This window comes from Rhinopithecus roxellana, chromosome 12 (genome assembly GCF_007565055.1).
Source record: "Rhinopithecus roxellana isolate Shanxi Qingling chromosome 12, ASM756505v1, whole genome shotgun sequence".
Taxonomy (NCBI): domain Eukaryota; kingdom Metazoa; phylum Chordata; class Mammalia; order Primates; family Cercopithecidae; genus Rhinopithecus; species Rhinopithecus roxellana.
The window spans coordinates 115,589,475-115,613,960 of record NC_044560.1 but is presented as its reverse complement, the minus strand read 5'-3'; the positions used below and the strand labels follow the sequence as shown (position 1 = coordinate 115,613,960).

The 24,486-nt window shown below is 54.3% G+C and overlaps 3 protein-coding genes across 10 annotated transcripts; all 3 read left to right on the top strand.

The window, feature by feature from the left end:
• Positions 1-1,668: 1,668 nt before the first annotated feature.
• On the top strand, positions 1,669-7,591 carry KLK12 (kallikrein related peptidase 12). Of its 4 annotated transcripts, none has more exons than XM_010369590.1 (6): positions 1,669-1,849; positions 2,013-2,068; positions 2,538-2,697; positions 4,553-4,809; positions 5,848-5,920; positions 7,234-7,591. In XM_010369590.1, exons 2-6 carry the CDS (start codon positions 2,032-2,034, stop codon positions 7,370-7,372), a joined length of 666 nt encoding a protein of 221 aa, XP_010367892.1. In that variant the 5' UTR covers positions 1,669-1,849; positions 2,013-2,031; the 3' UTR covers positions 7,373-7,591. The 4 variants fall into 4 exon arrangements, with proteins under 4 accessions (XP_010367892.1, XP_010367890.1, XP_010367891.1 ...); XM_010369588.1 differs by having other exon boundaries at positions 5,787-5,920; XM_010369589.1 differs by having other exon boundaries at positions 1,669-1,857; positions 5,787-5,920.
• Positions 7,592-9,483: 1,892 nt separating this feature from the next.
• KLK11 (kallikrein related peptidase 11) lies at positions 9,484-14,965 on the top strand. 4 transcript variants are annotated; one of them, XM_030941658.1, is made up of 6 exons: positions 9,484-9,730; positions 11,506-11,580; positions 12,384-12,540; positions 12,869-13,134; positions 13,957-14,093; positions 14,562-14,965. In XM_030941658.1, the coding sequence occupies exons 1-6, from the start codon at positions 9,670-9,672 to the stop codon at positions 14,649-14,651; spliced, it is 786 nt and encodes a 261-aa protein (XP_030797518.1). In that variant the 5' UTR covers positions 9,484-9,669; the 3' UTR covers positions 14,652-14,965. The 4 variants fall into 4 exon arrangements, with proteins under 4 accessions (XP_030797518.1, XP_010367888.1, XP_030797519.1 ...); XM_010369586.1 differs by having other exon boundaries at positions 14,499-14,965; XM_010369587.2 differs by lacking the exon at positions 9,484-9,730 and adding an exon at positions 10,537-10,640 and having other exon boundaries at positions 14,499-14,965.
• A 2,697-nt stretch (positions 14,966-17,662) lies between these two features.
• Positions 17,663-24,240, top strand: KLK10 (kallikrein related peptidase 10). 2 transcript variants are annotated; one of them, XM_010369585.2, is made up of 6 exons: positions 17,663-17,797; positions 18,293-18,389; positions 19,816-19,996; positions 20,922-21,196; positions 21,527-21,660; positions 22,124-24,240. In XM_010369585.2, the coding sequence occupies exons 2-6, from the start codon at positions 18,302-18,304 to the stop codon at positions 22,274-22,276; spliced, it is 831 nt and encodes a 276-aa protein (XP_010367887.2). In that variant the 5' UTR covers positions 17,663-17,797; positions 18,293-18,301; the 3' UTR covers positions 22,277-24,240. The 2 variants fall into 2 exon arrangements, with proteins under 2 accessions (XP_010367887.2, XP_010367886.2); XM_010369584.2 differs by having other exon boundaries at positions 18,290-18,389.
• Positions 24,241-24,486: the final 246 nt, after the last annotated feature.

The window sequence follows — 24,486 nt, the reverse complement described above, 5'->3', positions numbered from 1 at the left end:
CGAATCAAAAGCTACGGTTCTGTGATTCTGAAATAAGACATGGACAGAGACTGGAGACCCAGAGAGAAAGTGAAGGACTAAAAGACAGTCGTAGGGTGGGGCTTTGCTCTGCTCTGTTTTGTCCTGGGGTTTTTTTGTTTGTTTGTGCACTCTGTCTGTCTGACTGCTTTTCTTTTTCTTTTCTTTTTTCTTTTTCTTTTCTTTTTTTTTTTTTTTTTTTTTTTTTTTGTTTTGAGATGGAGTCTCTCTCTGCCGCCCAGGCTGGAGTGCAGTGGCGCAATCTTGGCTCACTGCAACCTCTGCCTCCCGGGTTCGAGGGATTCTCCTGCCTCAGCCTCCTGAGCAGCTGGGACCACAGGTGCCCGCCACTACACCTAGCTAGTTTTCGTATTTTTAGTAGAGACAGGGTTTCACCATATTGGCCAGGCTGGTCTTGAACTCCTGGCCTCAAGTGACCTGCCCGTCTCGGCCTCCCAAAGTGCAGGGATTACAAGCGTGAGCCACTGCGCCTGGCCCTGACAGATTTTCTCTTGGTTTGTTTCTTAATCCCCCTTCCTCTGAGTCTAATTCCCTTTTTGTTCTCATTTTCTCTCTCTGTCCCCTCTCTCTCTCCTTCTTTCTCTCCTCCATTCCTCCTAGATGAAGCAAAAACTCAGATAAACCAGCACAGAGCCCAGGCGTAGTGGCTCACACCTATAATCCCAGCACTTTGGGAGGCCAAGGCAGGGAGGTTGCTTGAGGCCAGGAGTTCAAGAAGAGCCTGACCCACATGGTGAAACCCTATCTCTACTAAAAATACAAAAATTAGCTGGACATGGTGGCATGTGCCTGTAATCCCAACAGGAGGCTAAGGCACAAGAATAGCTTGAACCCAGGAGGTGGAGGTTGCAGTGAGTGGAGATCGCACCCCTGCACTCCAGCCTGGGTGGCAGAGCGAGACTCCATCTCAAAACAAAAAACAAAAAACAGCACAAAGTTCCCTTGCCCTGTGATTCATTTTCTCTCTCTCTCTCTTTCTACCATTTCTCCTTCCCTGTGTCTTTTTTTTTCTCTGTGGATTTTATTTAAGCAACAGAAGTTCTTATGCAAAGAAAAACTTTATGGAATTAGATTGATCAACTTCATATGTATATATATGAACTCAGTTCAGAAACTCTCTTCTGCACCTGCCTGATCACCTATTCAGAAGTCTGTTCCTTCATCTCTTCTTCTCTTTCTGGGACTCTTTCTAGCTCGGGCTTCCTGCCCCTCCCATCCACTCTCCTGCTTTCACAGCCTCTCCTTCCCCCTGCTCCTCCCCTGCACTGCATTGGGATGGGCCCCAGGTGTCCCAGGTCTCCCTCCCCACCCTCCTTTGTCACTGGAGTCAGGATTAGAACCCAGCTCCATCGTCACCTTGAGTCATCAGTCCCGGGGCTGCTGGCTGACTTGCAGAGGAGAGAGGGAGTGGGGCTGGGTCTTCCCACTCTGGGTCCTTTCCTCCTTCCCCACTCCATTTAGCTGTAAAGCTCAATTAAGTGTGATTAGCTGAGAAGAGTTTCTGCAGAATTAGAGGACGCCCCACCCCTGTCTTCCTGGTCCCCTTCCCTCAACCCGGAAATTGGATGGGCCAAGACAAAGAGAGTTAAGAGCTTTGTCAGTGGTCTGTCTGGAGCGACAGATGGAAGGAAAGGGACCGGTTGAGCAACATGACAGGTGGCTGAGGAGCCAGGTGCAGAGTGGTAGAGTTGGCTGGCGGAGGGGCCAGCAGATGAGATGACAGGCAGGTAGGTCGACGGAGAGATAGCAGCGACGTGGACAGGCCGAACAGTGACAGCCACGTAGAGGATCTGGCAGACGAAGAGACAAGGTGAGGAGGTAGGCGACTGCCAATGAGGGAGTGACACGCAGGAGGATAGGTAGAGAGAGGACAAGCAGGTCATCCCCTTGGTGACCTTCAAAGAGAAGCAGAGAGGGCAGAGGTGGAGGGCACGGGGAAAGGGTGACCTCTGAGATTTCCCTTTTCCCCCCAGACTTTGGAGGTGACCTGCCATGGGACCCAGCATCTTTTTGCTCCTGTGTGTTCTTGGTGAGTTCTCCTGGAGCAGGGAGAGGGCAGGACTGGGACTGGGTCCCTCCATCCCCCATGAGGAGGCCCCACCCCCTCCCCATCTCAGCTCTGGCCCCCAGCCTGGTGGTAAGGAGGACAGCGGCTTTCTCTCTGCCTCCATTTAGCTGCAGCTCTCAGGGCACTGCTCACCTCGGTCTCCCCTATCCTTCGATCCCTCTTCCCTTCCGTCCCTCTCTGAATCTCTGCCTCTCCGTTTCCCTCCTATGTGTAAGCATCTTTCTCCCTGGGTCTCTTTGGTGTTTCATGGTCTTTTTCTATCACTGGGTCTCTCTCTCTCTCTCTCTCTCTCTCTCTCTCTCTCTCTCTCTCTCTCTCTCTCTCTCCTGCCTGTTTCTCTCTCTCTCTCTCTCTCTCTCTGTGTGTGTGTGTGTCTCCATCTCTGTATCTTTTATTCCTCTCTCTGACCCAGGCCCCTGTCTGTCCCCAGGGCTCAGCCAGGCAGCCACACCAAAGATTTTCAATGGCACCGAGTGTGGACGTAACTCACAGCCGTGGCAGGTGGGGTTGTTTGAGGGCACCAGCCTGCGCTGCGGGGGCGTCCTTATTGACAGCAGGTGGGTCCTCACAGCGGCTCACTGCAGCGGCAGGTAAGCCCCAGGCTGAGTCCCTTCCTGGGATGGGCGAAGAGAGGACTACGGGAAGGCAAGTGCTGGGGGTAGGATCACAAGGGAGGGCAGTGCCCACTGGGAAGAAGCTGGTCCTGCAACAAGAGAATCTGAGGTTAGACCAGGAGTGGAACTTCCTTAGCAGTGGGCCTGGGGTGGTGCTGGGCAGGGTGAGGTGTGGTATGTGTGGAGGGCCGGGGAGGGTCCTGGAACCTGCCCTCCTGCCTCTCCATTCCTGCATGTACCCTTTCTTTCCTATGTGACATCTGCCACTCCCCCCAGCCATTCCCTGACCCAGTCTGGGCCCGGGGCCCAGGTCTGACCCAAACTCTTTTTTTTTTTTTTTTTTTTTGAGACAGAGTCTCGCTCTGTCACCCAGGCTGCTGTGCAATGGCGCGATCACAGCTCACTGCTGTCTCTGCCTCCCGGGTTCAAGTGATTCTCCTGCCTCTGCCTCCTGAGTAGCTGGGACTACAGGCACCCGCCACCATGCCCAGCTAATTTTTGTATTTTTTGTAGAGACGGAGTTTTGTCATGTTGACTGGGCTGGTCTTGAACTCCTGGCCTCAAACGACCTGCCCACCTTCACCTCCGAAAGTGCTGGGATTACAGGTGTGAGCCACTGCATCTGGCCAACATGACCCAAACTCTTTGTGTAACCTCAGAGACTATGCCTGGCACCTCTCTGGGCCTCAGTGGACTGATGCTCTGGAATCTTTCCTTCTTTCTTTCTCTCTCTCTTCCTTCCTTCTTTCTTCTTCTTTTCTTTTCTTTTTTTTTTTTCCTTGGAGACAGAGTCTTGCTCTTTCTGTCACCCAGGCTGGAGTGCAGTGACGCTATCTTGGCTCACTACAGCCTCAACCTCCTGGGCTCAAGTGATCCTCACACCTCAGCCTCCCAAGGAGCTGAGACCACAGGCCTGCACCACCACATCCGGCTAAGTTTTAAATTGTTTTGTAGAGACAGGGTTTCGCTATGCTACCCAGGCTGGTCTCAAACTCCTCAGCTCAAGCGATCTTCCTGCCTTGACCTCCCTAAATGCTGGGATTATAGGCGTGAGCCACTGCTCCTGGCCTGGAACTTTTTTGTGAAAGGGGAGCTCAGATGCAAAGAAACAGAGACTCAGGAGAGAGAGAGGGCCAGCAGAGAGGCCATTCACCAACCCACTCGTTCATTCAGTCAGCAGCGTGGATGGCACATGCTCTGTGCCAGGCGGTGGGAATAAGGCGGTGAACAAGGCCCACTGATGTCCCTGTCTTCATGGGCTTCACTGGCCGAGATAATCAGACAGAGAGGCCCGGCGCAGTGGCTCACACCTATAATCCCAGCACTTTGGGAGGCTGAGGTGGGCAGATCACTTGAGGTCAGGAGTTTGAGACCAGCCTGACCCACATGGTGACCCACACACTAAAAATACAAAAATTAGCCGGGCGTGGTGGCAGGTACCTATAATCCCAGCTACTCAGGAAGTTGAGGCAGGGAAATTGTTTGAACCCAGGAGTCGGAGGTTGCAGTGAGCCAAGATGGTGCCACTGCACTCCAGCCTGGGTGACAGAGTGAGACTCTGTCTTGAAAAAAAAAGGGGGGGAGAGAGAGAGACACAGATGCAGGGACATGGGAGGAGAAACAGTGAACACCCAAGATGGAAAGAGAGTGATGGAGGTCGGGAATAAGAGCCTGCAAGAGAGACTTGGAGAATGAGAGGCACGGGGGAGAAGACAGACAGTGAAAGGCAGAGCAGCGGGGAGTGGCAGCAGGGCCCGGGAGTGTCCGTGGAGGGGTGCAAGGTGGGGGACTGCCTGTCTGCCACCTGCTCAGCTGTCGCCACCGGCAACAGGTACTGGGTGCGCCTGGGGGAACACAGCCTGAGCCAGCTCGACTGGACCGAGCAGATCCGGCACAGCGGCTTCTCCGTGACCCACCCCGGCTACCTGGGAGCCTCGACGAGCCATGAGCACGACCTCCGGCTTCTGCGGCTGCGCCTGCCCGTCCGCATAACCAGCAGCGTTCGACCCCTGCCCCTGCCCAGTGACTGTGCAACTGCTGGCACCGAGTGCCACGTCTCAGGCTGGGGCATCACCAACCACCCATGGAGTAAGGGGCCCGGGGCCAGGGGTCAGGGGTCAGGGGTCAGGGGTCAGGATGGGTACAAGTCTGGGATACAGGGCGAGAGGTCACATCATGACACCTTAGAGGAAGGATGGGTAAAGGGTCAGGATGTGGGATGGGACATCAGGATCATGGTTTGGGGTCAGAGATTATGGTGGATTGGGGTCTTGGGAGTCAAAGGGGTTAAGGGACTGGGTATGAAGTCAGGGATCCGAGGTCAGAGACATGGTCAGAGGTCAGAGTGTGTCAGGGGTCATCACACTGAAGCAAAAGGCATATTATATATATATATGTAGATAGGATATGGGCCTTGTGGGTCATGGGTCTGGGGTTAGAGGTCACTGTAGAATTAAGGTCATGGGATCCAGAGGTTGTACAATCTAGTTAGAATCTGAGGATGGACATTGGGATTCTATCCGAAATCACATATCTGAGATTGGAGGTCATAGCGTTTGGGGTGTGAGGTCCAAGATTTCAGGTCGTGGAGGCTGGGGCCGAATAAACTAGGATCAGGGGTCACTGGCATTGGAAGCAGTGAGGTTTGCAAGATGCGGAGCTGAGGTTGGAGGTTAAGGTAAAGACAGGGACATGGGGTCAGGAGACAAGATATGAGATCAAGCTGGGATCATAAAGTAATAAGATAGAAGGTCAAAGATCACAGTACCAGGCACTGAAGAGGGTCAGGTCTGGACTCGTTGTCTCTGAGGCTGGAGAGACAAGAAAGGTCTTGAGTTATGCCACTCAAAGTCAAATGTCAAAGACCAAAGAGACTGTCAATCATCTAGGGTCATGATTCATATGAAATTAAATCATAAATATGTAACTTGGAGGTTTCAGGATTGTAGTACAGGTTGGTGAGGGGCTGGGATATTGACTCAGATGGGCCACATCAAGGGAAGAGGGATGTGACCTCAAAGTGGGAAGATTTAGGGGACCCTGCAGCACGCATGTTCCCTCTCCAGACCCATTCCCAGATCTGCTCCAGTGCCTCAACCTCTCCATCGTTTCCCATGCCACCTGCAGTGAGGTGTATCCTGGGAGAATCACGAGCAACATGGTGTGTGCAGGCGGCGTCCCAGGGCAGGATGCCTGCCAGGTGAGCGTGTGTGGTCACCAGGACAGAAAGGGAAGGGGAGGGGCTGGAAGCAGGAGAAGAACTGATGGAGGATGAATCAGGGAAAGGGGATGCTGGAGAGAGATGGGGTCAAAAAGGAAGGGAGAGGCTGGGCGCCGTGGCTCACACCTGTAATCCCAGCACTTTGGGAGGCCAAGGCGGGCAGATCACTTGAGGTCAGGAGTTCAAGACAAGCCTGGCCAACATGGTGAAACCCTGAATCTACTAAAAATACCAAAATTAGCTGGGGGTGGTGGTGCAAGTCTGTGGTCCCAGCTACTCGGAAGGCTGAGGCAGAAGAATCGCTTGATCCCGGGAGGCGGAGGTTGCAGTGAACTGAGATTGCGCCACTGCACTCCAGCCTGGGCGACAGAGCCAGACTCTGTCTCTAAACAAAATAATAATAATAATAGTAATAATAATAATAATGGAGGAGAGGCCCAGGATAAGGGAGGGAGAGAGAGACAGGGAGTATGAGGGAGGATCAGGGAATGGAGGAGGGGGAGGGGCAGGGAGAGAAGAGGGAGGAAGGGAACAGAGAAGGAAAGATGGGGTGGGGGGCAGAGGGAAAGGCAGCAAAACAGACAGAGAGAACTGGGAGCCCAGACAGGGAATCAGCTATTTCTGGGGCTCTAAGTCTTTCCCACACCATTCTCCAGTTGGTGCTGTCTCAGACCGAGAGAGATTTGAGGATGGTGGCCTCTCCCCTCATTGGTCAGGGCCCCAGCCATTGTCCTTGAGAGAACTCTGTGCTCCTGATGGAGTCCTGCCCACCTTCCCTGGGATTGGTCATTAGTGATGGCACTCTCTCCCCTCATTGGTCAGAACCCCAGCCATTGTCCTTGAGAGAACCTCTACCCTTTATGGAATCCCACCCTCCTCCCCTGGGATTGGTCATTGGTAATAGTGTTCTCTCTCCTCATTGGTCAGGGCCCCAGCCATTGTCCTTGAGAGAATGCTCTACTCTTTATGTTGTCTTGACAGCCTCCCCTGGGATTGGTCATTGATGATTGTGCTCTCTCTCCTCGTTGTTCAGGGCCCCAGCCATTGTCCTTGAGAGAACCTCTGTCCTTTATGGAGTTCCACCCTTCTTCCCTGGGATTGGCCCCTAGAGACAGTGGCTCTTCTCTTTTGGTTAGCCATTACCATTGTCCTCTGGGAAAGTGATTATACTCTTTCCTCTTTTGACCAGACTTGGAGCCCTCCCCAAGGCCCAGGACTGGGTTGGAGGGTTGGAGAGGAAAACGGAAATAAGATGTCTCCCTTGTTCAGACAGTACTTCTCTTCCTTTCCAGGGTGATTCCGGGGGCCCCCTGGTGTGTGGGGGAGTCCTTCAAGGTCTGGTGTCCTGGGGGTCTGTGGGGCCTTGTGGACAAGATGGCATCCCTGGAGTCTACACCTATGTTTGCAAGTATGTGGACTGGATCCGGATGATCATGAGGAGCAACTAACCTGTTTCCTCCACCTCCACCCCTTAGCTTGGGTACCACTCTGACCCTCAGAGCACCAATGCCTCCTCCATCACTTTTCCTGGCTCCACTCTTGTTGGCCTGGGAACTTTTTGGAACTTTAACTCCTGCCAGCCCTTCTAAGACCCATGAGCAGGATGGAGAGAAGTGTGCAATGGTCTGGAATAAATATAAATGAAGGAGGGGCCATGTCTGTTCATTTGAAGTCCCCATGCTGGTTGAGACTGGAAGAAGGACTCAACAGTTTCCCTAGCCCATACAAGTAGAAACAGAGCTCAAATAAGGCCAGGTGCAGTGGCTCACACCTGTAATCCCAGCACTTTGGGAGGCTGAGGCGGGTGGATGACTTGAGGTCAGGAGTTCGAGACCAGCCTGGCCAACATGGTGAAACCCCGTCTCTTAAAAAATACCAAAAAAAAAAAAAAAAAAAAAATTTAGCTGGGCATGGTGGCACATGCCTGTAATCCTAGCACTTTGGGAGGCCGAGGCAGGTGGATCACCTGAGGTCAAGAGTTCAAGACCAGCCTGGTCAACATGATGAAACCCTATCTCTACTAAAAATACAAAAATTAGCCGGGCATGGTGGCGCACGCCTATAATCCCAGCTACTCTGGAGGCTGAGACAGGAGAATTGCATGAACCCATGAGGCAGAGGCTGCAGTGAGCCGAGATCAAACCATTGCACTCCAGCCTGGGTGACAGAATGAGACTTCATCTCAAAAAAAAAAAAGAGGCCGGGCGCGGTGGCTCAAGCCTGTAATCCCAGCACTTTGGGAGGCCGAGACGGGCGGATCACGAGGTCAGGAGATCGAGACCATCCTGGCTAACACGGTGAAACCCCGTCTCTACTAAAAAAAATACAAAAAACTAGCCGGGCGCGGTGGCGGGCGCCTGTAGTCCCAGCTACCCGGAGGCTGAGGCAGGAGAATGGCGTAAACCCGGGAGGCGGAGCTTGCAGTGAGCTGAGATCCGGCCACTGCACTCCAGCCTGGGCGACAGAGTGAGACTCTGTCTCAAAAAAAAAAAAAAAAAAAAAAAAAGAAAGCAAGAAAAACAAACAAACAAAACCCCAAAAACAAGGCTCAAATAGGATGAGGGTCTTCCCTGAGTAGTTACTCAGAAATGGAATAGAAAAACTTACCTATAATAATACAGGCTGGGTACAGTGGCCCACGCCTGTAACCCCAGCACTTTGGGAGGCTGAGATGGGAGGATGGCTTGAGCTGAGGAGTTTGAGATCAGCCTGGCAACATGGTGAAACCTCGTCACTACAAAAATACAAAAAATTAGCTGGGTGTGGTAGCGCGAACCTGTAGTCCTGGCTACTTGGGAAGCTGAGGTGGGAGGATCACCCGAGCCAGAGAGGTGGAAGCTGCAATGAGCCGAGATCACAGCACTGCACTCTAGGCTGGGCAATAAAGTGAGACCTTGTCTCAAAAGCAAAAATCCAACAATATAAATAAGAGCCATGTTTCTTCATCCAGAACAATAGAAACAGTGCCCAGAGCTTATAAGCTTTTCAAGAGTCCACAAAAGACCTGAGAAGGAAAAAGAAAATTGTTAGCTCCAAAATACCAGACGAAAGATGCAAAGTCAATATTTATGACCATTTCATCCAGTGTCCATAAAGCATGACATTCTTTCCACTACTCAACTGCAGTTTACTTTCTTGTAATCAAGCACACATTGTTTCTCTAATGTGGGACGTGGTTTTGTTCTAATATGTATGCAGTGATGGAGGGTGGAGTGCAGCCTTGGAAAGCAGGAGGGCTCGGCCTGTGTCTTAAAATTCTCCTGCCCACCCCTTGGATTCTGTCTCCACTGGGACTCAGGAGGTGAGGGGAGAACATCTCTCTAAATGCACTGAAGGGGAATTGGAGGAGGGAGGGAGTGTGGGGTGATCATAACCGCGGAGGCAATATTTGCTGAGCCCCTCTGCAGTCTGCTCTTTCCAAATGGACCCTCCTGGAGGCCTGATCCCAACCTTCCCTGCAAGCAGGTCTGTCACCCCCATCTCTCAGATGAAGAAACTGAGCCTCGCAGGGGTGGAGTCCCTTGTCCCCACGTCATAAGGGTAGTCATAGTGGTAGGAAGAGGAAGCACCTAGCTTTGAGGCCAGGGCTGGCTGTTGTCAGAACCTAGGCCCTCCCCTGCCTTGCTCCACATCTGGTTAGGGGAGAGAGGGGAGGAAAGCCAAGGGAAGGCACCTAGCTGAAAACAAACAAGTTGGGCGAAGCAGGAATCCGCGCTCAGGTTCTGCAGATGCAGAGGTTGAGGTGGCTGCAGGACTGGAAGTCATCGGGCAGAGGTCTCGCAGCAGCCAGTAAGTGAACCGCTGGAGTCGGGCTGCCTGGGAGGCAGGGAGAAGCGGGCAAGGGAAGGGTCAGCAGAGAAGCAAGGTCCCAGAGGAGCCCTGGGGTGGAGCACAGCCAAGGGCTCTGTTCCCTTTCCTGGACTCAGCTTCCACAGGCCCTGACCTGCCTCCCCCACCCTCCGGTCCTGCCCCACCTCTGTGACACCCCAGCACCCCCCTCCTTGCAAAGGAGAAGGGAGCGGCCTAGGGGAGGCCAGGGACCCACCTGGGCTGGGGCTGTGGAAAGGGAGTGACTGGGACAGGAGGAAAAAGAGAGACAGAGATTAGATGGAAGGAGAGGGATTTCGAGACAAATTGCCAGAGATGCAGTCAGAGAGACTGACTGAGATAGAAAGATAGACTGAGACACAAAGATAGAAGGAATTAGAGAAAGGGCCACACAGAGCCAGATGGAGAGAGAAGACTGGAGATGGAGACGGGGATGAGGACAGAGAAAGGCAGACAGACACGTAGGGACAGAAAGAGAAAAATCACACAAAGTCAGAATTACTGAATGACAGGGAATGACACAGAGAGCAAGACACAGATTCAGAGACTCGGTAGGGAAAGGAAGGCTGCAGACAGACAGACAGACAGACAGAGGGAGGCTGAGACACAGGGAGAAGAGGCCTCTTGGAGAGGTGGCACAGGCAGGCAGCCAGTGCCTCTGAGGTCTACGGGGAGGGCCCCCCCCACACCCCGCCCTGGGGCATTAAGGCAGGGCTTGGAGGCCAGTCATCCTGGGCCCACCCGGGGCCGTGCCCCCGCCTGCCCGCCTGCCTGGTGCCTGGCACCTGGCGCTCCAACTCAGCCTACCTGCTGTAGCCGCCGCTGCCGCCTCCGCCGCCACTGGGCCCCCAGAGCCCCAGCCCCAGAGCCCGTGAGTCCAGGAGGAAAGGGAAGCCATCCTCCCCATCCAGGTCCAGGTGTCAGCCCTCCCCAAGGACACCTGTCCCGCTCGGGCACCCATTTCTCCCTCTGCTGTGTCCTTCTCTGCTTGGGTGGGGGTTCCTGGCCTCTCTCTGCACCTCTCACCTCCAATGGCTGTTCCCAGCCTCAGTTACCTCTAATCTCCATGGCTTCAGCTTCTGAGCCGGCCCTTCCTCCCACCCCCGCTGGTCAGGGCAGCTGAGGGCACTGGCCCTCCCCTTGACCAGCCCCGCCCAACTCTGCTTGGCTGTCCTTCAAAAGGGCAGGGGTTTGGCAGGCAGGGGTTCAGCAAGCTGGGTGACGGGGGCCCAGATATTTTCTGGGGCTGAGCCCCCACTCCCCCCCAGCAGACCTCAAATGCTCCATATCGCTCTGCTGTGAAGACAATGAAAAAGGGGTGGCTACGGAACGGGGTCTGGTTCCCCTTGTCCTTCCACTCCAAGTGGCTGGGGCCTGGCCAGCTCTCAAGGCAAGAAGGACAACATCCTCTGACATGTGCCGAGGAGTTCCCATGGCTGACTTGAGCAGGGCTGGCCCGTGACTTGCCGGTCAAAGCCCCTCCCAACAACTTCCACATGGTTCTTGGTATCTCGGAAGCTTCTAGCTGTGACCAGGCCCTCTCCAAGGCCACCCTCGACACCTAAGATACATTTTAAGTGTTTGGAGATCCGAGTACTGTGAGAAACAGGGGATTTCCCCAACCTTGTTTCTCTCAAGTGGGGAGCAGGAGCAGGTGAGGGAGAGAGGAGAGGGCATGAGCCAGCCCCCGACTTCCCTGTAAAGTGATGCGGCCCCATGTCCCTCCTTGTTCCCAGAAGAACCTGGGGCCCGCCCCTCCCCCCTCCAGGCCATGAGGATTCTGCAGTTAATCATGCTTGCTCTGGCGACAGGTACGGCAGGGGATGGGGGCAGGGCAGGAGCCTCCCTCTCGCATCTCTGGGATCCCCTAACCCTCTGTGTCCTGACAGTGACAGGGCTGTTCCAAATTACGGAACAACCCATAAGGCGTCTGACCTGGAAGCAGCCGTCATGAGGGCCTGGATGCCCTTCCAGATAATCCCTTTAAATGCCAAAGGAGGGGAGGTCAAGGGGGTCCTAAAGGGTCCCAGAAAGGGGCCAGGGAAGCTGGAGTTGGGGGAGCGGTCACTCAAAGTGCACAGGACAGGGGCCACCAACCAACCAGTATGGAAGTATTTCCTTTTTTTTTTTCCCCCAGAGGCAAGGTCTCGCTCTATTGTCCAGGCTGGAGTGCAGTGGTGCCATCATGGCTCACTGCAGTCTTAACTTCCCGGGCTTAAGTGATCCTTAAGCCATCTCAGCCTCCCCGGTAGCTGGGACCACAGGCATCTGCCACCAAGCGAGGCTAATTGTTTGATTTTTTGTAGAGATGGAGGCGGGGGGGGGGGGGTGTCTCACTATGTTTGCCTAGGTTGGTCTTGAACTCCTGGGCTCAAGCAATCCTCCCACCTTAGCCTCTCAAAGTGCTGGGATTACAGGCATTTGCACCCGACCCTGTGGAAGTATTTTCATCCTTTAATACCCGGCCCCAGCATCCAGCGCAACCCAGAGGGACACCAGACCAGGGCCCAGACCACCCACCCTCTTTCTCTCCTCCCCACCCCCATTTCTGGGAGCCCTCCTGGTCTACCACCTCTCCTTCCTGAGCCTCTCCTTTTGCTCTCACTCCCTCCAGGGCTCGTAGGGGGAGAGACCAGGATCATCAAGGGGTTCGAGTGCAAGCCTCACTCCCAGCCCTGGCAGGCAGCCCTGTTCGAGAAGACGCGGTTGCTCTGTGGGGCGACCCTCATTGCCCCCAGCTGGCTCCTGACAGCAGCCCACTGCCGCAAGCCGTGGGTGCGGGGGCTGGGGCGGGGCCGGGAGGGGGCCGGGAATGGGGAGATGGATGGAGAGAAGCTCGGGGATAGCGATGCGGGAAAGGGGATTAGAAATGGGGACGGGTAGTGTCAGCAAGGTTGATGGGCTTGAGTTGGGATTGAAGATGGGGGATGAATGGGGTTAGGATGGGGCTATGACTGGGAAGGGGGCTTCGGTGGGAGACGTGGAAGAGGTTGGAAGCAGAGTGATGTTTCTTCACCCTCAAAGGTGTCACTCACCTCTCCCAACCATGTCTCCCCCGACCTTTCCTCCTCCAACTACCGTCTCTCCCACCCACCTCAGCCGCTACATAGTTCACCTGGGGGAACATAACCTCCAGAAGCAGGATGGCTGTGAGCAGACCCGGACAGCCACTGAGTCCTTCCCCCACCCCGGCTTCAACAACAGCCTCCCCAACAAAGACCACCGCAATGACATCATGCTGGTGAAGATGGCGTCGCCAGCCTTCATCACCTGGGCTGTGCGACCCCTCACCCTCTCCTCACGCTGTGTCACCGCTGGCACCAGCTGCCTCATTTCCGGCTGGGGCAGCACGTCCAGCCCCCAGTGTAGGAGCTCCAGAGGGGAACCCGGCAAGGGGTGGTGGGGCGGGTGTGGTCATGATTGTGGAAGGGTTCGGGGGATCAGAGATGCGGTTCGCAGTGACGATGGTGGTATAAGTTGAGAGGATGAGTGGAAAACGTCAGGACAAGGGAGGGTGGGTACCGAAGTTGGGGCCTTGGAATCAGACAGACGGGATATGAAATCATACATCCATAATCTCCTGGTTGTAGGACCTTAGGCAAGCGGCTTCACCTCTCTGAATCTTGATTTTCTTCTCTATAAAATGAGAATAATTATACCCACCTGTCAGAATTGGATTAGAGATAATGTATATCAAGCAACTGGCATAAATCATTTATTGGATAGCAGGCTGGGCACAGTGGCTGACGCCTGTAATCCCAACACTTTGGGAGGCCCAGGTTGGCAGATCATCTGAGGTCGGGACTTTGATACCAGCCTGGCCAACATGGTGAAATCCCATCTCTACTAAAAATACAAAAATTAGCTGGGTGTGGTTGTGTAACCCCAGCTAATCAGGAGGCTGAGGCAGGAGAATCGCTTAAACCCAGGAGATGCAGGTTGCAGTGAGCCAAGATCACACCACTGCACTCCAGCCTGGGCGACAGAGCAAGACTCTGTCTCAAAAAAAAAAAAAAAAAAAAAAAAAAAAAGCTGGATAGCATTGCTGTTGCTATTGTTACAAGAAGAGAGGTGAGTTGGCTGGGTCTAAGGACAGGGATTCACCCAGGGGCTGGGTCACAGCAAGCACTGCATTAGGGGTGGTGGCAGGGGGCTCATTCCCACAGCCCCTCCCGCTGTTTCCACAGTACGCCTGCCTCACAGCTTGCGATGCGCCAACATCACCATCATTGAGCATCAAAAGTGTGAGAACGCCTACCCCAACAACATCACAGACACCATGGTGTGCGCCAGCGTTCAGGAAGGGGGCAAAGACTCCTGCCAGGTCAGCAGGCAGGGCCTGGGTTTCCAACCACACCCCCATCCCATCCCCAGCTTCAATGACATCTTTACTGACATCCACAATTTCATCCCCAACCTCAACCCGCCTCCCCCTGCAACTCCCAATCCATCTCTTCCCCTGTTCCCATTTCTGACCTCAGCACAAACTTCAGCTCCATCCCTGTTTCCAGCTCCAACTTTCCTCAAACTCGTTTTTGAGACTAACCCCATCCTTTATCCCACCCATAATCCCAGCCTTATCGCCAAACCTATCACCATTCCCGGTGCCTCTCCATCCTCAGTCTCAGTCATCCTTAGGCCCCACTCCTAAGCACCGTCCCCACCTCCTCCCTGGCGAACACCGTGCTCAACGCTTTCTCTCACCTATGTTCTCTCTCCCCGTGCCCAGGGTGACTCCGGGGGCCCTCTGGTCTGTAACCACTCTCTTCAAGGCATTATTTCCTGGGGCCAGGATCCGTGTGCGATCACCCGAAAGCCTGGTGTCTACACGAAAGTCTGCAAATACGTGGACTGGATCCAGGAGACGATGAAGAACAATTAGAGTGGACCCACACACCACAGCCCAACACCCTCCATTTCCACTTGGTGATTGGTTCCTGTTCCCTCTGTTAATAAGAAACCCTAAGCCAAGACCCTCTATGAACATTCTTTGGGCCTCCTGGACTACAGGAGATACTGTCACTTAATAATCAACCTGGGGTTTGAAATCAGTGAGACCTGGATTCAAATTCTGCCTTGAACTATTGTGACTCTGGGAATTATAACATCCGGTTTGTTCTCTGTTGTATCCCCAACCCCAAAGACAGCTCCTGGCCATATATCAAGGTTTCAATAAACACTTGCTAAATGAGTGAATCTACTGAGTGCTTACTATGTGCTAGACCCTGATCCACTGGCTTTTATTTTATTTTATCTTATCTTAAGACAGAGTCTCGCTCTGTCGCCCAGGTTGGAGTATGGTGGCGCTGTCTCTGCTCACTGCAACCTCCACCTCTTGGGTTCAAGCAATTCTCCTGCCTCAGCCTTCTGAGTAGCTGGGATTACAGGTGCCTACCACCACATCCGGCTAAGTTTTGTACTTTTAAGTAGAGATGGGGCTTTGCCATGTTGGACAGGCTGGTCTCGAACTCCTGACCTCAGGTGATCTTCCCGCCTTGGCCTCCCAAACTCTTGGGATTACAGACGTGAGCCACCGTGCCCACCCAGCTTTTATTAATTAAATTAAATTAATTAATCTATTTATAAGACAGTCTTGCTCTGTTGCCCAGGCTGGAGTGCAGTAACAATCACAGCTCATGGCAATCTCAGTTTCCTGGGCTAAAGTGATTGTCCAGCCTCAGTCTCTGGAGTAGCTGGGACTACAGGCACATGCCATGAAGTCCAGCTAATATTTTTATTTTTCGTAGACAGAGGTCTCAGCATGCTGCCCCAGCTAGTCTCAAACTCCCGGGGTCAAGGAATCTGCCCTCCTCAGCCTCCGAAAGTGCTGGGATTACAGGCATGAGTCACTGTGCCTGGCCTCCAAGCACTTTTTAATGTATCAACTAACTCAATCCTCATAAAACCCTATGAAATCGGTACTGTTTTCATACCTATTTTATAGATGAAGAAAGCAAGGTGATCTCTTTTCTTTTTTTTTTTTTTTTTGACATGGAGTCTCGCTCTGTCGTCGCTCAGGCTGGAGTGCAGTGGCGCCATCTCGACTTACTGCAAGCTCCGCCTCCCGGGTTCACGCCATTCTCCTGCCTCAGTCTCCCGAGTAGCTGGGACTACAGGCGCCAGCCACCACGCCCGGCTAAGTTTTTGTATTTTTAGTAGAAACGGGGTTTCACCGTGTTAGCCAGGATGGTCTCGATCTCCTGACCTGGTGATCCGCCCGCCTCGGCCTCCCAAACTGCTGGGATTACAGAGGCGAACTACCGCGCCCGGCCTGAGGTGATCTCTTAACTACCAAGTGATGTGCCTGGAGTAAGGCTCTGTTCGTTTCCTTTCCTGTATAACTGTGCATGCAAAAGTATAACACAGTAAGTAAAGAAGTCAGTCAGCTTGCACATATTAAGACCTAACCAAAGGAGTTTATCATTGTTTTTCTCCAACTTCCGTGATAGGTAATTAGGTAGTGGAGCCCTCTGCTGGCCAATATGGTAGCCACTAATTTTAATCTTCCAATTAAAATTACATAAAGCCAGAAATTTAACTCCTCTGTCTCACTTGTGATATTTCCAAGGCTGGATAGCCACACGTGGCTGGTGGTGTCTGGATTAGCTAGTGCATATAAAACATCACTGCAGAAAGTTCAGCTGGGCAACACTAACGATGGCCTCTGAAGAGGATGTCCCACAGAGAGAATCCAGAACTCACGATCTTTTTTTTTTTTTCTTTGAGACGGAGTCTTGCTGTGTCATGCAGGCTGGAGTGCAGTGGCGCGATCTCGGCTCACTACAAGTTCGCCTTCCAGGTTCAAGCGATTCTCCTGCCTCAGCCTCCCTAGTAGCTGGAACTGCAGGCCTGTGCCAACATCCCCAGCTAATTTTTGCGTATTTTCAGTAGAGATGGGGTTTCACTATGTTGGCCAGGCTGGTCTTGAACTCCTGACCTCATGATCGGCCCGCCTCGGCCTCCCAAAGCACTGGGATTATAGGCGTGAGCCACCACTCCTGGCCAACTCAGGATCTTTTGGGACGGTTGGCTCACCTCGCAGGAGAGGTGGCTGGCATGAGCAGTAGGAGCCCAGAGTGGAACCAGGGCCTTCTGGTTGTTAAGTGGACTTGCTGTGTGACCTCGTGTGAGTCTGCCCTCTCTGAGCCTCTCACTCCTCACCTGAGATGAGACAGTTGGCTGAGGTGATGCTGATGCCCCTCGCAGCTTTGACGTCCTGTGATTCAGGGGCCTGTGTGGCACCTGGTGGCACACAGATGGCAGGGAGGATGTGAGATGGCCACACACGGGTATGAGGCAAAGCCACAGCCCCCCAATACACACACGGGCTAGTCACGGGGACACACACAGAGCTCATGGCCACAGGGCGGGCGTGGGTTTCCCTCTTTCCTTGTTTCTGTTTTTCTTAGCCTCGGCGCCTCCCTCCCTCCCTCCCTCTCTCTCTCTCTGGCTCCTTTAGCCTTGGTTTGTTACAATCTCCCTTTCCAAGCCAGCCTCTGTCCCTCCTACTCAACCTGCTTTATCTCTGGGCCTTCCTCCTTCCTCTTCCACAGTCTTGCTTCTCACATTGTCACTCTAGGTATGCACTTCCCGTTGGTTTTCTCTTTCTCAGTGGCCTCTCATCCCGCCACCCCCAGCCTTCCTGGGGACATGAACCCTCTCCCCGCACCTGGGAAGCCTTCTTGGAACCCGGATCCGGGGAATCCCCACGGAAGCCAGTTCCAAAAGGGATGAAAAAGGGGTGTTTCGGGCACTGGGAAAAGCCTGTATTCCAGGGCCCCTCCCAGAGCAGGAATCTGGGACCCAGGAGTGCCAGCCTCACCCACGGTATAATTAGACAGACGGAAAGGGAGGGAGGGAGGGAGCCCGGGGGTGGGGGTAGGGGAGGGCTGAGATGCTTCCGGACTCCTCAGGGTTAAAAGGGAAGGTCCGGCCAGGGGTCCCCGGGCAGAGGATACCAGCGGCGGACCACAGGCAGGGCAGAGGCACGTCTGGGTCCCCTCCCTCCTTCCTATCGGCGACTCCCAGGTAAAGCTAGTTGCACCTCACCCGGGTTGGGGTGGATTGCGAGAGGATGGGTGGGGACCCCCGGGCCACAGGCAGCAGCCTGCTTGGAGCCTCGGTTTCTCCACCTGCGGGACGCGGAAGTCCCCCCGCTGTAAGGTTGAGAAAGAGGCTCCCACTGGCTCCGAGCCTCGGATCCCCACCCCTCGCGTGAAGGAGGGGGAAACCCCGGGCGCGGCGTGGCTGCAGCCGGGGCAGCCCGGGCGCGGAGAGCGCTCCCCTCCGGCACAGGGAGGAGGGGGAGATGCTGCGAGGGGCGTCATTAGGGTAATTGCGCTCATTACCGCTGTTCCAGCCCGAATCTCCCATCTGTCCGCCCCTGGGGTTATAGGCTGCAGGTCAAAAGGGTGCTCGCGGGCTGGGGTGGCGCTGGCTGAGCGAATGAGCACGGCGAGGTGGGGGTCTCTAACCGAGCATCTATTTTAAACCGCCCCCCCACCCACCCACACACCCTAGCAGATTCTGGCCATGAGACTCCCGCACCTCCACCTCTCCGCCGCCTCTGGCGCCCGGGCTCTGGCGAAGCTGCTGCCGCTGCTGATGGCGCAACTCTGGGGTGAGGCGGGGGACAGAGGGCCGCGAGAGGCGCGGGTGGGAGGCGGTGGCGGGAGGAGAGTGTGCTCCTGTCACCAAGCCCCGCGCACCTCTTCTCCCCCGGGACCGCAGCACCCACCCAGCGCTCCGGAACAGGGCCCGCCCCCAAGTCAGCTGGGCCCTCTGGCTTGGCCACTGGCTGTCCCGCCCCACTCAGGCCCCGTCCGATTTCTGCCACCCGGATCCTCGCTCTTCCGTGGACTCTTCGCCGAGTTCTTTCTCCTCCTCTTACACCGCCCCATCCCGGCCCCGCCCCATTTTGCACCACCGTGTTTTATCCTGAGTCTTGCCTTACCGCTTTTTTGCCCTCTCTCCTCACTTTTTTCCTTCTTTCTTTTTTCTTTTCTTTTCTTTCTTCCTTTTTTCTCTTCCCTTCGTTCTTCCCTTCCTTTTCTTTCTTCTTTCTTGTTTTACTTTCTCTTCTTTCTTTCTCTTTCTTTCTCTCTCTTTTTTTTTTTTTTTTTTTTTTTTTTTTTTTTTTTTTGAGACAGGCGTGCTCTGTTTCCACGGCTGCAGTACAGTGGCCCAACCAGAGTTCGCTGCAGCCTCGACCTCCTGGGCTCAAGCATACTCAGCCTCCCAAGCAGCTGGTACCACAGGCATGCACCACCACACCTGGGTTTTTTGTTTGTTTGTTTGTTTTTTGTTTTTTTGTTTTGTTTTGGTTTTTTTTGAGACGGGGTCTCACTCTGTCGCCCAGATTGGAGTGCAGTGGCCCAATCTCGGCTCATTGCAACCTCCACCTCCTGGGCTCAAGCGATTCTCCCACCTCAGCCTCCCAGGTAGCTGTGACTACAGGCGCATGCGTCCGCGACTGACTAGTGTGTGTGTTTGTGTGTGTGTGTGTGTGTGTGTGTAGAGACTGGGTCTCACTGTGTTGCCCAGGCTGGTCTTGAACTCCCGGGCTCAAGCGGTCCAACTGCCTCGATTTCCCAAAGTGCTGGTGTTATAGGCGTAAACCACTGCGCCCCACCCCTCTCCCGGTTTTCAGTCCCGTTTTGTTATTCCCACCCCTTCTCCTCCCCGCTCCCCGAGTTCTGTCCCCTCTCCCTTACCTCCCCGCCGCGTTCGATCCCCGCCCCTCTATCTAGAACCTGTGGCGTTCTAGCCAGCTCTCTAGGCACGCTGCGTTCATTCCCTGCCCTCCAGACCCACCCTACTCTGTCTCATTACTCCACGCTACCCCATCCCAGCTTCCTTCCACTTTCACGCACTTCTTCTCCTCCCATTCCCTTCGGTGCACGCGAAACCCCCAATATTTCCCTACCACCCTCCCGTTCTGGCTGCGTCCCCTGTCCCCGAACGCAGTCCAGTCCCACAGCCCAGCTCCGACCCCAAACCCAGCCCTTGCCCTCCGTGCTCTGATCCCATCTCTTTTCTTTCTCCAGCCGCGGAGGCGGTGCTGCTCCCCGAAAACGACACGCGCTTGGACCCCACAGCCTACGGCGCCCCGTGCGCGCGAGGCTCGCAGCCCTGGCAGGTCTCGCTCTTCAACGGCCTCTCGTTCCACTGCGCGGGTGTCCTGGTGGACCAGAGTTGGGTGCTGACGGCCGCGCACTGCGGGAACAAGTAGGAAGAGATCCATCCCCGAGGACGCCACGGGGGGCTGTGGAGGCGGCCTCCAAGGAGGAGCGGGCAGGGCGGGGGCACTTGGAACTCCCACAGCTGGAGGTGCGGTCCCTGGTTTCCTTCCAGCAGGAGGAGAGACCGGGCTTGCGCTGTGGCCGCCAGGGGGCGCTGTGGTCCTCCGCATTTCTGGGCCCGGCACTGCTGTCCCGCTGATTCTCCTCGAGTTTTAGGAGGAGGCGATTGCCTGCAACACATTGAAGCCAGGGTCCGGTGTGGTCAGGAATTTAGAACTAAAGGAAAAGGTTCACTTCGTGAGTCCCCACTGAAGGAGGAAGGGCTGGGTATTATCACAGAGAAAATATGGAGTAGGTCCGAGCTCCGTGACTCGCGCCTGTAATCCCAGCACTTTGGGAGGCCGAGGCGGGTGGATCACCTGAGGTCAGGAGTTCAAGACCAGCCTGGCCAACATGGTGAAACCCCGTCTCAACTAAAAATACAGAAAACACCACCACCAAAAAAATAGCTGGGCGTGGTGGCGGGCGTCTGTAATCCCAGATATTCAGGAGGCTGAGGCAGGAGAATCGCTTGAACCTGAGAGGTGGAGGTTGCAGTGAGCCCAGATCAAGTCATTGCATTCTAGCCTGGGTGACAAGAGCAAAACTCTGTCTCAACAAATAAAAGAAAATGTGGAAGGCTTACCTAGGTGTCCAGGCCCCCAGCCCTCCTCAATTCCTGCAGATCCTCGGAGCTCAAATACCTGATTTCTCCTCCCCATGTCCACTGAGGTCCGATTCTCCCCCAAGACCCTCTTCCCTCAGACCCCTCCTATCTCCGGGCCCTGGTATCTGCCCTCACCCCACTGCCCGCGCCCGCTTTCCCAGTCCCTATGAAAGGTTTGCCTTCACATGCCTCTTCCTCCCCCCAGGCCACTGTGGGCTCGAGTCGGGGATGACCACCTGCTGCTTCTTCAGGGCGAGCAGCTCCGCCGGACCACTCGCTCTGTTGTCCATCCCAAGTACCACCAGGGCTCAGGCCCCATCCTGCCAAGGCGAACGGATGAGCACGACCTCATGTTGCTGAAGCTGGCCAGGCCTGTAGTGCCAGGGCCCCGTGTCCGGGCCCTGCAGCTTCCCTACCACTGTGCCCAGCCCGGAGACCAGTGCCAGGTCGCTGGCTGGGGCACCACGGCCGCCCGGAGAGGCAAGAGCTGGGGCCCTGAGGCTGGAATCTCAGGAGGAGGGGGCTGGGGGCCTGAACCCCGGGTCTGAGGAAGGACGGGCTGGGGACTGGACTCCTGGGTCTGAGGGAGGAGGGACTGGGGTCCTGGATGCCTGGGTCTGTGGGTCTGAGGGAAGGAGGGGCTGGGGACCTGGACTCCTGGGTCTCGGTGGGGAGGGGCTGGGGCCAGGATTCTTGAGTCTGAAGGAGGAGGAGCTGGGGCCTGGAATAGATACAGTCTTGTATCTGGATTCCTGGCTCCCCAAGGACTGGGGGCTGGACCCAGGGATCACTGGCACATTCTCCCTTTAGTGAAGTACAGCAAAGGCCTGACCTGCTCCAGCGTCACTATTCTGAGCCCTAAAGAGTGTGAGGTCTTCTACCCTGGCGTGGTCACCAACAATATGATATGCGCCGGCCTGGACCGCGGCCAGGACCCTTGCCAGGTAGGGTCTGAACAAGGAGTCTCTGACTCCTGGGAGGGGAGGACAGGGAGGTTATGGGAAAAGAGCAGATCCTGTCCCCGCTCCCCAACTCCATTCCCAAACCCATCCTTGACCCCAACTCTTTCCCAGTCCTAACCCCCTCCTCATCCCTATTCTCAATCCCATTTCCATCCTAACCCCACCCCATCCCCATTTCCAAGCCCGTCTCTATCCCCTCACCTTCCATGAACTACAATCCTAACCCCAGTCTCACTGCATCTTCATCCCTGTCCCCCAGTCAACCCTCCATAACCTGAAGTCAACCTCCATTCTCACCCTCCAGCCTCATACCTAATTCCAACCCCATCCCAACCTCGTCTTTATCCCAGCCCAACCCCTTCCTTCCCCACCACTGCCCCAGATCCCAAAGTGACAGTTCTCACATTGGCACATTTATTTGATCTCTCCTTCCTGCCACCCTCAGAGTGACTCAGGAGGCCCCCTGGTCTGTGACGAGACCCTCCAAGGCATCCTGTCATGGGGTGTTTACCCCTGTGGCTCTGCCCAGCATCCAGCTGTCTACACCCAGATCTGCAAATACATGTCCTGGATCAATAAAGTCATACGCTCCAACTGATCCAGATGCCCAGAGGCTCCGTCGTCCATCCTCTTCCTCCCCAGTCGGCTGAACTCTCCCCTTGTCTGCACTGCTCAAACCTCTGCCGCCCTCCACACCTCTAAACATCTCTCCTCTCGCCTCATTCCCCCACCCATCCCCATTCTCTGACTGCACTGAAGCTGAAATGCAGAGAAGCATTATTCCAGAGAAGCAAGGAAGCCGGTCATCGCCCAGTCTCTGAGAGCAGTTATTGGGGTCACCCAACCTGACTTCCTCTGCCACTTCCTGCTGTGTGACTTTGGGCAAGCCAAGTGCCCTTTCTGAACCTCGATTTCCTCTGCAAAATGGGAACAATGACGTGCCTACCTCTTAGCCATGTTGTGAGGAGACTATGATATAACATGTGTATGTAAATCTTCATGGTGATTGTCATGTAAGGCTTAACACAGTGGATGGGGAGCTCTGACTAAAGGTTACCTGTGTTAATGATCTGACCACATCCCAGTGACAGCATGTCCAGGGAAAAAGTGCACGGGGTAGCCCCCAGTCCCAACCCTGCATCCCCATCCCTTAGGGATGATGCAAGAATCATTTTCCCCACCCTAGTTCCAAGTCCCAGGAACCACCTTTTAACCACTTCCTTCTCATCTCCCACTGTTTCCCACTTCTGGTTCCACCCAACACCAGTTCCTCCTGACTTGGTAGGAACTAGGCTGGCCGTGAGTCATATAGCACCTTCTCTGCCTTCATGGGGCCGCTGGAACTCAAGGGACCTCACCTTGCTTCCATCCTAGCCTCTAAGACCAGAGGACCAAGGGGATAGTGAAGATTGGGGAACTCTTGCCACCTCAACTGCCAAGTTTGTGCCAAGAAACCTCCCTCTGACATTTAGGGGAAAAATCTTTGGTTTGTCTGTTATTAATTGGCTGTGAGATTTTCGTCCTGAAAACTTAGGAGGAGGAATTTTTTGACTCTCCCTGAAATTAGGGGAGGGGAGGGGAGTTAATACACAGAGTCCAGGTAAAGCTAATAGAAGTTGGAGTGTCTACCGGGTGCGGTGGCTCACGCCTGTAATTCTAGCACTTTGGGAGGCCGAGGAAAGTGGATCATCTGAGGTCAGGAGTTCAAGACCAGCCTGGCCAAAATGGCAAAATCCCATCTGTACAGAAAACATAAAAATTAGCCGGGCATATAATCCCATCTACTTGAGAGGCTGAGGCAGGAGAATCACTTGAACCCGGGGGGCAGAGGTTGCAGGGGGCCGAGATTGCGCCATTGCACTCCAGCCTGGACGAAAGAGCGAAACTCCATCTCAACAAAAGAAGTTTGTCTCAGCTTATCCTGAACTTTGAAGCAGTAACATAAGCAGCTGAATATAGGCACAATAGAAATTTCCCATTAAGCACTGGTTTGTCCTTTCAGTCACCAATTTATGGAGCATCTAGTATGTGCCAGGCCCAGTGCTGGCTGCTGCGGACATACGTAGGGGTGATCACAAGGTCCCTCCCGCCGCAAAGCCCACAGGAGACTGATGTGCAAGGTCTGAGCACAGAGTCTGGTACATAGCTCCCTTCCGTGGCCTCTTTCCCATTCTGCCCCCATTAGCACATCCAGGAAATGTCAGTCAGTCATATCAGCTGGGTTTGTCATCCAAGGACCAGAAGCGAGGTCAGTGCAAACCTGAAAACTCGATTCATTTTTAAAGGCAACTCACCCGTCCCTTTAGTCACTCCACAATGTTTATCGAGCCACGTCTTATGCCAGGCCTCAAAGATGAATCAGACCAGGCACTACCCTCAAAGAGTTGCTAGTTAGGTCGGGGAGACAGGCCAGCCTTACATTCCTGTCATTCAGGTGTCCACTCAAAAGTCACCTCCTCCAGGAGGCCTTCCTGAATTGCCCAGGCTAGAGGAGTCCACTTTTGGTCACTCAGTCCTGATGCTCTGTTTATTTTTTTATAGCACCTATTATATCTGAAATTATCTCATTTATGTTTACTTGATAACGGTCTATGTCACCCTTCCCCACAAATTCTGTGAGGGCAGTGATGCAGATATTTGTTCACTGTGATTTTCTAAGCACCTGTGTTGTGCCCGGCACACAGAAGTCACCCCCATTGCTATGTGAACACAGCACAAATAGATCAGTGCTGTAACAGAAGGGGGTATGGGGTACACCACATCAAGTCCACAGGCTGTGCCTGAAGGAGTCAGGAAAGGCTTCTCAAT